Below are 12,798 nucleotides of genomic sequence, written 5' to 3'. Positions count from 1 at the left end.
AATATTTATATAACATGAAAGTAATGTAGAAACATTAAAAAATATAGTTTTCTCTTAACTGCCGGCTACCCCACATCATACCACCCTTCCTCTTGAAATCATATCTCTTCTCCAGAGCTTACTTTTTTAATGTACTTACAAATATTACCCACATCTCTTGAATAAATATATTTCTGCTTAATAGATAAACTTTCATACCTTATGCAATAAATATGTATTACTTTTATAGGAAGAAAACAAAAATAAAATAGTTTTCATTTTTAAAAATTATAAAACAAAGACTTCATGTTACTTCCTGTGTACAGTATACTGACTAGATACCAAAGAATCATAGAATATACATAAACCTTCAAGCTTAGAAATCATCTATTCACTTAGAGCCTATCTGCTCCTATTTTAGATACATATTTATTTTATTTAGATATTTTATTTATTTATTTAGATATTTTAAAGTTCTAATCAAACTTTAAAAAAATTTGGCAACCCAAACTAATTACAAAGTGAGTGGTAGGCATTGAGGCAGATTCAGACATTAATGAGAAGAAATAGCTGAAAGCCTGACCTCAGAAAAGAAGAAAAATAACTGTGACAATGTATTACGTATCATTTAATATATATAGCAACCCAAGCTTTACACATCTAGCAAATGATAGTAATGATCTTAAAGGTATCAAAAAAGTTAATTTTTATCTTTACTATTTTCTAATTAAGAAAGTAGATCTCTCTGCAATACGTTAGAAAATAAGCAAAGTCAATTAAAATAATAAAGGTTTGATAGTTAAAATAAGAAAACTATAATTTCACACCTGTGAGAATGGCTAAAATTAACAACTCCGGAAATAACACGTTTGTGAGGATGTGGAGAAAGGGGAAACCTCTTACAGTGCTGGTGGGAATGCAAACTGGTGCAGCCATTCTGGAAAACAGTATAGAGGTCTCCAAAAAGTTAAAAATAGAACTACCCTTTGACCCAGCAATTAAACTACTAGGTATTTACCCAAAGGATACAAAAATGCTGACTTGAAGGGGCACATAAACCCCAATGTTTATAGCAGCATTATCCACAATAGTCATATTATGGAAAAAGCACAAATGTCCATCAACTGAGGAATGGATAAAGAAGATGTGATATGAAGAAGATGTGCTGTGTGTCACACATACACACAATGGAATATTACTCAGACATCAAAAAGAATGAAATCTTGCCATTTACAATGACATGGATGGAGCTAGAGTGTATTATGCTAAGCAAAATAAGTCAGTCAGAGAAAGACAAATACCATATTATTTCACTCATATATGAAATTTAAGAAACAAAACAGATGAACATAGGGGAAGGGGGAAAAAGAGAGGGAGGAAAACCATAAGAGACTCTAAACTATAGTGAACAAACTGAGAGTTAAAGGAGGGAAAGTAGGGGGAGGGATGGTTTAAATTGGTGATGGGTGTTAAGGAGGGCACTTGTGATGAGCACTGGGTGTTATATGTAAGTGATGAATCACTGGATTCTACTCCTAAAACTAATATTAAACCATATGTTAAGTAACTAGAATGTAAATTAAAACTTGATATAAAAAAAATTGTACTGAAAGTTAAATCCAGTACAGTAAAGTAAGAAAAAGAAATAAATGGGGGTACCTGGGTGGCTGAGTTAGTTAAGTGTCAGACTCTTGATTTGGCTCAGGTCGAGATCTCATGAACCCATGAGATCAAACCCCAAGTTGGGCTCTGTACTGAAAACGTAGAGCCCGCTTGGGATTCTCTCTCCCTTTGCCCCTGGCACACATGCACGTGTGTACTCTCTCTTTCCCTCTCACTTCCTCTCAAAAATAAATAAATAAACTTTAAAAAGTGACATAAAGACTGTAAAATAGAAATAAATAAATAAATAAATAAATAAATAAATAAGAAAGAAATCTATAGTTATTTCAAAAACTTTTGTAAATCAAGTACAGAGGAGTTAAGATGGCAGAGTAGTATAGGGAGCCTGAGCTTGTCTCATCCCTGAAATGCAGCTAGATCAGCATCAAACCGTTTTGAACACCTAGGAAACTGATCTGAGGATTAATGCAACAATCTGCATAATTGGAAACAGAGAACTTGGCAGGTATGGGGTGTGGAGAGGTGAACTGGGGGAGAGAAAAGCCACGGAGCCATAGAGGGTACTGAGCTGTTTTCACAAAGAGAGGAAAGAAAGACAAAGGGGGAGAATGCAGCACATTGAAATCACACAAGAAAAGCACTCCCCCTAAAAGTAGCTGGAGAGAAAGAGAGAAAGAGTGAAAATACCCGCAGGGACTGAAAACAATCAACACCTGTTCTCTGATGGGGAGAAAAGGAGAGGGTTTCAATACTGCCAGGATTCTATAAACAGTGAAGTCCAAAGTCTGAAGTTTCAGAGCTCAGTGTTCTGGTGAGGAAGTAGGGAAAAATCCCCAGAATTTTCCAGGAGGAAGTAGTGTGGTCTGAGGGATCCGTGTACCACATAGGGAGAAGTGGTTCCCCAGATTGGAGTGCATTTGGTAGAGGCCATATGGGCTCCCCGCAGGTGAAAGTCTCAGTGGACCTTGGAGAGTGGTCACGTTTATTGATATTAGAACAAAGACCCCAGAGTGTAGGGAAACCTAGTGCAGGCTGTGTGATGTGATTTGCCCACAGTGGCCTCTGCCACTGTGTGATCACAGGAACGTTATCTGGGGCAAGCCAGCTCCTGGCCATTGTATGGTGAGACCCTCTTGCAGAGAGTTGGCACAGGTCCAAGTCAAAGGGGTGTCTGAAGTGTGGGGTTTTGAAACACAGCCCTATCTGAGATAAAACTCTGGAGGGAGGTGCCACCTGGCAAGTGGACAGCTTGGACAGGTACAAGGTACAGGTGGGGAGTGGATAGAAGCCTATGACAAAGGAGGGTGCTTGATAGCAAGTCATGAGGCTACAGGTTCCTGTGTGAAAGGTGGGTAAAGTCATTTTCACTTCTAAAGCACATGTGTGCATGTGTGTGCATGCACACACACAAATCGACCCTAGTAAGCTAAGCAGTGCCACCAGGTGGAGAATGGAGCCATTACACCAAACCCTGCTCAACTGAGCCCTCCAGGCACATCCCCTAGAAGACCAGCACAAATCCCTTCCACCTGCTTATTAGTCTACGACTATAATATGCTGCAAAGATTCTGTTCTAGGGGATACTGGATGTAACTTCATTCAGGTTTTATTCTGTTTGCTGGTTCTTTTATTTGCTCATTTTCTATACTGTTTTTGCTTAGGTTCTTTTCTTTTTTCTTTCTTTTTGTTTCCTAGACACAGAAAGAGCAAATTCTTTTTTTATTTTTTTATTCTATTTTATTTTCTTTATTTTATTTTATTCCATTTTATTATTTAAAATTTTTTTAAAAAATTTAACTTTTTTCCTTTCTCTTTTTTCTCTATTTTATCAAGTTTCTCTCAACCAGCAAACCAAAACATGCCTAAGATCTAGCTTCCTTTATTTTATTTTGTTTTATTTTGTTTTTAATTTTTATTTTTTATTTTATTAATCTTTTTCTTCCTCCAAAATGACAAGATGGAGGAATTCAACTCAAAAGAAAAAACAGGAAGAAATGACAGCCAGGGATTTGATCAACACAGATATAATTAATATGTCTGACCTAGAATTTAAAACCACAATTATAAGAATGCTACCTAGGGTTGAAAAGGATAGAAGATACCAGAGAATCCCTTTCTACAGAGACAAAAGAACTAAAATCTAGTCAGGCCAAAATTAAAAATACAATCTCAAATTCATGCCATAATGTAAGGATGGACAAAGCAGAGCAGCAAATCAGTGATATAGAAGATAAAATTATTGAAAATAATGAAGCAGAAAAAAAGAGGGAAACAAAGGCAAAAAGTCATGATACAAGACTTGGAGAATTCAGTGACTTATTAAAGAGGAATAATTTTCGAATCATTGCAGTCCCAGAAAAAGAAGAGAGAGAAAAAGGAGCAGAAGGTTTATGTGAGGAAATTATAGCTGAAAACCTTCCTAATCTGGGGAAACATACAGACATCAAAATCCAAGAAGCACAGAGAACTCCCATTAGATTCAACAAAAACTGACCACCACAAAGGCATATCATAGTCAAATTCACAAAATACACAGACAAGGAAAGAATTATGAAAGTGAAAAAAAAAAGCCCTTAACCTACTAGGGAAGACAGATCAGGTTCACAGCAGACCTGTCCACAGAAACTTGGCAGACCAGAAAGAAGTGGCAGGATATATTCAATGTGCATAATCAGAAAAATATGCATCTAAAAATTCTTTATCCAGCAAGGCTGTCAGTCAAAAGAGGAGGAGATAAAGAGTTTCCCAGACAAACAAAAACTAAAGGAGTTCATGACCACTAAATGAACCCTGCAAGAAACTTTAAGGGGGACTCCTTGAGTGGAGAAAAACAAAGAAAAAAAAAAAAGACCAAAAGCAACAAAGACTAGGAAGGACCAAAGAACGTCCCCAGAAACACCAACTCTACAAGCAGCACAATGACACTAAATTCATATCTTTCAATAATCACACTAAATGTAAGTGGACTACATGCTCCAATCAAAATACATAGGATATCAAAATGGATAAGAAAACAAAACCCATCCATATGCTTCCTACAAGAGACTCATTTTAGACTGAAGATACCTGCAGATTGAAAGTAAGAGGATGGAAGCCATCTGTCATGCTAATGGACATTAAAAGAAAGCTGGAGTACCCATACTTATATCAGACAAACTAGATTTTTTTAAATTTTTTTAATGTTTATTTATTTTTGAGAGAGAGACAGAGTGTGAGCAGGGGAGGGGTAGAGAGAGAGGGAGACACAGAATCTGAACCAGGCTTCAGGCTCTGAGCTGTCAGCACAGAGCCTGACTCAGGGCTCAAACTCATGAGCTGTGACATCATGACCTGAGCCAAAGTCAGACACTCAACCAACTGAGCCACCCAGGTGCCCCATATCAGACAAACTAGATTTTAAAACAAAGATTATAACAAGAAATGAAGATGAAGGGCATTATATCATAATTAGGGGGACTGTCCACCAAGAAGAGCTAACAATTATAAATATTTATGCCCCCAAATTGAAACATCCAAATAAATACATCAATTAATCACAAACATAAAGAAACACATAGATAATAATATCATAATAGTATGGGACTTCAACACCCCACTTATATAAATGGATAGGTCATCTAAGCAGAAAATCAACAAAGTAAACAATGGCTCTCAATTACACACTGTACTGGATGGACTTAACAGATATATTCAGAACATTTCATCCTAAAGCAGCATAATACACATCCTTCTTGAGTCCACATGGAACATTTTCCAGAATAGATCACATACTGGGTCACAAATCAGCCCTGAACAAGTACAAAAAGATAGATATCACGCCATGCATATTTTCAGACAACAATGCTATGAAACTTGAAATCAACCACAGGAAAAAATTTGGAAAGACCACAAATATGTGGAAATTAAAGAACACCCTACTAAAGAAAGAATAATCTAACAAAGAAATTAAAAAGGAAATGCAAAAGTACATGGAAGCCAATGAAAATAAAAACAAAACCCCTGGGAGAAGCAAAGGCAATCATGAAAGGGAAGTATATAGCAATCCAGGCCTTCCTAAAGAAGGAAAAAATATCTCAGACACACAACCTAACCTTACACCTAAAGGAACTGGAAAAAGAACAGTAAATAAAGCCCCCAAACAGCAGAAAGGCAATAATAAAGATTACAGCAGAAATCAATTTTATATATATATATATATATATATATATATATAGCCTATCTATATATACATATATATATACATATATGTGTATATATATGTGTGTGTGTGTGTGTGTGTGTGTGTGTGTGTGTGTGTGTGTATCAAGAGTAGAACAGATCAACAAAACCAGGATTTGGTTTTTTGAAAGAATTAACAAATGGATAACCCCCTAACCAGACTTATCAAGAAGAAAAAAGAAAGGACCCAAATAAATAAAATCATGAATGAAAGGGGAGAGATCACAATTAAAACCACAGAAATACAAACAATTATAAGAGAATATTATAAGCAATTATATGCCAACAAATTGGGCAATCTGAAGGAAATGCACAAATTCTTAAAAGCATATAAACTACCAAACTAAAACAGGGAGAAATAGAAAATTTACACAGACCCATAACCATAAAGAAATTGAATCAGTAATAAAAAATTTCCCAAAAAACAAGAGCCCAGGCCAAATGGCTTCCCAGGGGAATTCTACTAAACATTCGAAGAAGCATTAATATCTGTTCTTTTGAGGCTGTTACAAAAAATAGAAATGGAAGGAAAAATTCCAAACTCATTCTACAAAGCCAGCATTACTTTGATTTCAAAACCAGACAAAGACCCCACTAAAAAGGAGAATTACAGACAATCTCCCTGATGAACATGGATGCAAAAATTCTCAGCCAGATAATAGCAAACCAAATCCAACAATACATTAAAGGAATTATTCATCACAATCAAGTGAGATTTATTCCTGGGCTGCAGGAGTGGTTCAATATCTGCAAGTCAATCAGTGAGATACATCACATCAATAAAAGAAAGGATAAGAACCACATGATCCTCTCAATAGATGTAGAAAAAGCATTTGATAAAATACAGCACCCTTTCTTAATAACAACCCTCAAGAAAGTAGGGATAGAAGGAACATACCTCAAGATCATAAAGGCTATATACAAAAGACCCACAGCTAATATCATCCTCGATGGGGAAAAACTGAGAGCTTTCCCCCTAATGTCGGGAACATGACAGGGATGTCCACTTTCACCATTGTTGTTCAACACAGTGTTGGAAGTCCTATCTTAAGCAATCAGACAACAAAAAGAAATAAAATGCATCAAAATCAGTAAGGAAGAAGTCAAACTTTTACTCTTCACAGATGACATGCTACTTTACATGGAAAACCTGAAAGACACTACCAAAAAACTTCTAGAACTGATCCATGAATTCAGCAAAGTTGCAGGATAGGAAATCAATGTACAGAAATTGGTTGCACTTCTATACACCAATATTGAAGAAGCAAAAAGAGAAATCAAGGAATACATTCCATTTACAGTTACACCAAAAGCTGTAAAATACCTAGGAATAAACCTAACCAAAGAAATATCTGTACACTGAAAATTCTACAAAAGTTATGAAAGAAATTGAAGAAGACACAGAGAAATGGAAAAACATTCCATGCTCATGTATTAGAAGAACAAATATTGTTAAAATACACAATTACAATTGTTGTACAAATACAATTCAACAATTGTTGAATCTACACATTCAACACAATCCCTATCAAAATAAACAGCATTCTTCAGAGCTAGAGCACAAAATTCAAAAATCCGTATGGAATCAGAAAAGACCCCAAAGTAATCTTGAAAAATAAAACCAAAGCTGGAGACATCACAATTCTGGGCCTCAAGCTTTGTTACAAAGCTATACTCATCAAGACAGTATGGTACTGGCACAAAACAGACACATAGATCAATGGACAGAATCGAGACCCCAGAAATGGACCCACAAACATATGGTCAACTAATCTCTGACAAAGCAAGAAAGAATGTCCAATAGAAAAGACAGTCTTTTCAGTAATTCATGTTGGGAAAATTGGACAGAAACATGCAGAAAAATAAACCTGGATTACTTTCTTACACTATACACACACACAAAACTCAAAATGGATGAAAGACCCAATTGTGAGACAGGAAACCATTAAAATCCTTGAGAAGAAAACAGGCAACAACCTCTAACCTCATCCATAGCAACTTCTTACTTGCCTAGAGGCAAGGGAAACAAAAGCAAAAATGAACTATTGGAACTTCTTCAAGATAAAAAGCTTCTGCACAGTGAAGGAAACAATCAAAACTAAAAGGCAACTGATGGAATGGGAGAAGATATTTGCAAATGACATATCAGATAAAGGGTTAGTATCCAAAACCTATAAAGAAGTTACCAAACTCAACATCCAAAAATCAAATAATCCAGTGAAGAAACGGGCAAAAAACATGGACACTTTTCTAAAGAGTACATCTAGATGGCTAACAGACACATGAAAAAATGCTCAACTTCACCCATCATCAGGGAAATACAAATGAAAATCACAATGAGATACCACCTCACACCTGTCAGAGATACCACCTCACATCTAACAACTCAGGATATCACAGATGTTGGCAAGGATGTAGAGAAAGGGGAACCCTTTTGCACTGCTGCTGGGAATGCAAACTGGTGCAGCCACCTCTAAAGAACAGCGTGGAGGTTCCTCAAATAATTAAAAATAGAACTATCCGATGACCCAGCAATTGCACTATTAGGTATTTATCCAAATGATACCAAAATGCTGATTTGAAGGGTCACATGCACCCCAATATTTATAGCAAGCACTATCAACAATAGCCAAATTATGGCAAGAACCCAAATATCCATTGACTGACGAATGGATAAAGAAGAAATGGCATATATATATATATATATGCACACACACACATATACATATATGAATATTACTCTGTGATCAAAGAGAATGAAATCTTGCCTTTTGCAACGACATGGATGGAACTAGAATGTATTATGCTAAGTAAAATAAGTCAGTCAGTCAGAAAAAGACAAATATCATAAAATTTTATTCATAATTGGAATTTAAGAAACAAAACAGATGAACAAAGGGGAATGGAAGGAAAAATAAGATAAAAACAGAGAGGGGGGAAAACCATGAGAGACTTTTAAATACAGAGAATAAGCTGAGAGCTGCTGGAGGGGAGGTGGGTGAGGGAATGGGCTAAATGCGTGATGGATATTAAGAAAGACACTTGTTGGGATGAGCACTGGGTGTTATATGTAAGGGATGAATCACTAAATTCTACTTCTGAAACCATTATTACACTATATGTTAACTAACTTGGATTTAAATAAAATTTAAAAAAATAAATAAAAATGTATGCAATAATTTTTTTTATAAGAAAGTTTCCAACATTTGATATCCTATGTATGTTCTGATCTCTATTGGCTTCCCGAATATAGCTACATCACATTTAGTGAAGAATGGAAACATCTGCTTGTCTCAGGAAGATTCATAGTATCAATAAGTGTAAGACACTACATCCTTCCCCATTACATTACATAAAAAAGCATTCCATCAAGTGTAAAAACTAACATTTTTGGTTTTACCAGAATAATACATTTCTGAAAATAGAACAAACAAAAGTTTCTCTCTTAAAAGAGTCAACCCAAGAACTTTCAAAGGTGCATTTTTAGCTGAACATCAGAGCTAAGTGTTATCAGTTATCACACAGGGTAGCTTTGGAGCTAAAAGATATAAGGAATACATTAATAGATGAATGGATAAGGAAGATGTGGTATGTTTGTATGATGAAATATTACAAAGTCATAAAAAAGGATGAGATTGTGCCATTTGCAACAACATGAGTGGACTTCGAGGGTATTATGCTAAGGGACATAAGTCAGACTGAGAAAGAAAAATACCATATCATTTCACTCATGTGAAATCTAAAAACAAAAACACTTGAATAAACAAACAAAAAGCATAATCAGACCTGTAAATACAGAGAATAAACTGATGTTGCCAGAGGGCAGAGAATGGAGGAGAACAAAATGAGTGAAGGGAGTGAGAAATACAGGCTTTCAGTTATGGAATAAATAATTACAGGAATAAAAGGCAAAGCATAAGGAATATAGTCAGTGGTACTGTGGTAGCATTGAAAGGTGACAGATGATAGCTCCACTTGTGGTGAGCACAGCCTAATGTAGAAACGTGTCGAATCACTATGTTGTACACCTGAAACTAATGTAACATTGTGTGTCAACTATATTCATATTTTTAAAAAATTGCTTTTAAGCTTTAAGAAATACATAAAGGAACTATGGAACAAATTGGATAAATTCAAGAGTTTTTCCTCTTTTATCTTCTAGCATAAACTTAGCAACGTAGATTATTCCAGTGGAAAAAGCTTTGAGTAACTTATTTAAACTGCCCACCCATAGTCAAGTATGCATTAAACCCATCCTCGACACAGACTATACAGCCTTACCTCTGGCTATAACAACTTCAAGTTTCACATGTGAGTTAGTTGAATGGAGTCTGTCAGCTCCTCTTTTGCATATGGGCTCCCTTCTCACTAATAAATGCACAGTGCTGAACTCACCCACCCTGAGACCATACTGTAAAAAGCTCTATTTACTTGCTTTTACCAGAACTTCCTTTTTAAGTCATCACTCCATTCCCTGTTTTTCCATGTAATCTAGGTTGAATTTCTATGCAAAATAAGCCCCAAAGGTATCTCCAACTTAGTATATACCAGAGCTGTGTATAAGGAAAATTCTTGGCCCGAAAGAGATTACTATGTACATCCTTACCATTAATACAGCAAAATTCGTAGTATGGTTGCAGTGGCAGTACAAGAATTCATCAGTGCTCCTCTGTTTGTGACAGCCATTTGTGTCCCAATCCCTTTTTATAAAATTCCAATAGACACAGGCATAGGAATGAATTTGGAATGTTTTTGGATCATACTGTAAATTGAAAAAATTACAACTAATTTCTTTTTAAATACTTAACCAGGTAGAAAAAAATCAAATAGAAGAAAATAAGCATATTAGAAATCAATTAGGTATGTACTAAGTGTAACATCTTCATTATAGATTAGGGAGGAGGGAAAAGGATATGAAATTCAAATTAGTTCATTTTGCATTTAGCTAGTCTGACAAAAACATAGGTGGGAGAAGGTATAAATGAATATTTTCAAAGAATCTTTCACAGAATTTTCCTGTGAAATAACTATATTATACGCATGAAACTAATGTTACACTGTATGTTAACTAACAGGAATTTAAACAAAAACTTAAAAAAATAAAGGGTTTTTCTGTAGATTTCTTTTGCCCAACCAACCCTGCTTTTGTAATCAAAAGTGGACAGAATTTTTTTTGTTGTTAGTGGGAAAAACTCACCCTTGGGTTAAAGACAATTTCAACAGAAGTTCTCTGATCTTTTTTTGTTTCATCAGTTTTGCCTGAGATAATTTTTTGACTAAAATTTGATTTAGGTTTAAAAATTTTTGATCGGAAAAACTTGCTATTTTGATACACTATAAAGCCACATGTTGTGTTACCTGTGAAGAAAAAAAATAAATAAAAACTAAAATCAACAAATGAACCTAAGGGCAAACAAAAAACAAAGTCCCATGTCATTGTTCAACTGCATGGCTGCTTATCTTTGAGTAAAGTACAGTAAAAATGGTTTGCTGGCTGAATCTTTCTTCAATTGCAATATGTAATTAACATATATAACCTGTGGCTTGCCATTCCACTCACGTTAATTTTTTTTTCCTGAGTTTCAGATTCCTTACCTTCTAAATAGGGACAAAAGTTTCTACCTAATCCACCTCAAGGAAGTATTGTGAGGATCTCATGTATAAAAATAACATCTTGCTTTCTATGCAGCAAGAGTGAACATGACATTCAGGTAGCCTAAAGCCATGTCTCTTTACCCACTGTTAAGACATCAGACCAGAAACAGTGAGCGAATATGGAGGCAGCTGTGCCTAGAAAAGTGGTCTGTGAGTTCTGTGTCCTGTTAAAAGGGACTGAGCAGAAACCAGTCTATTCAGCCACAGAGCCAGGAGCCCACGTTGCACATATCAGGGACTGTTTCAGTGGAGCCAGATACTTTCCATCATCTCTTGAACTATTGGCTACTTCATGATGATCACAGGTCTTTCCCGAGGCTAAAAGGCTATTGTGACATATTTCTTCAGGGGGCTGGAAAAAGCGGTCAGCTATTCCTCAGAGGCCCTAGAAAAGCATGGCCACAGCAGAGGGTTTTTGTATGGAGACTGGCCATGGCAGTGGTCAAACAGAACAACCTGAGGAATGCCTCTTAACACTTTGTACAACTGTTGTCATATTTAAAACAGAAGCAACAAAAATAATTACACATTTTAGACTGAAATAATTTTCTAAACTCTGCTTTTACTAGTGATTTCGGGAAAACTAAAACCCTGGCAGTGAGCCAGCATATTCAGTGTGATTGCATAAATAGGCAGACAATGTCCTGACGACTCCTAAAATGTCCTCCACAGCCAGCCATGTTGTTCTATCCTCTACCCAGAAATAAAGACATTGGTTTACAGAGTTTTTACATGGCACATTGACCTTACCAAATTGTTCCTTCTCAACACTAGATAACAAAGTTAACCCTAAAAATTCAGTAAGGCTTCTTTTCATTATTATTGTTTTTTATAAAAGAATGACATGGTTGATTTAAAGGTCAAATCTATAGAAATATATAAATTAAAAAATGAAAATTCTTGCTTACCCCTCTCCTCATTCCTACAGTATTTTGCTCATTTATTAGAAAACAATCACTTTCAACTAGATCTTCAGATTCACTAGAAGAAATTCTATTTACCTATAATTTTTTTAAATATCTGTATTTCTGGATATACCTTCTTGACAGTTTTTTCTTTCAAGTTTTTATTTAAAATCTAGTTAGTTAACATATAATGTAATATTGGTTTCAGTAGTAGAATTTAGTAATTCATCAGTTACGTATAACAGCCAGTGCTCATCATAACAAATGCCCTCCTTAATACCCATTTAGCCCATCCCTCCACCCACCTCACCTCCATCGACTCTCAGATTGTTCTCTATAGTTAAGAGTCTCTTATGGTTTGCCTCCCTCTCTCTTTTTTTACTCCCTTCCTCTATGTTTTGTTTCTTAAATTCCACAT

At 35.5% G+C, this 12,798-nt stretch overlaps 1 protein-coding gene across 3 annotated transcripts in view; it reads right to left on the bottom strand.

Moving 5' to 3' along the window:
* ADGRG7 (adhesion G protein-coupled receptor G7) overlaps nt 1–12,798 on the bottom strand; it is a 71,171-nt gene that overhangs the window by 29,239 nt on the left and 29,134 nt on the right. For all 3 annotated transcript variants that reach the window (XM_015065947.3, XM_053220773.1, XM_053220774.1), the window contains 2 exons: nt 11,018–11,178; nt 10,427–10,582 (listed from right to left, as the gene is read on the bottom strand). In XM_015065947.3, coding sequence (XP_014921433.1) covers nt 10,427–10,582; nt 11,018–11,178 — 317 coding nt within the window. The remainder of the gene's footprint in view (nt 1–10,426; nt 10,583–11,017; nt 11,179–12,798) is intronic.

The sequence above is a fragment of the Acinonyx jubatus genome, chromosome C2 (genome assembly GCF_027475565.1).
Source record: "Acinonyx jubatus isolate Ajub_Pintada_27869175 chromosome C2, VMU_Ajub_asm_v1.0, whole genome shotgun sequence".
Lineage (NCBI taxonomy): Eukaryota > Metazoa > Chordata > Mammalia > Carnivora > Felidae > Acinonyx > Acinonyx jubatus.
This window is presented reverse-complemented; position numbering and strand designations above follow the sequence as displayed.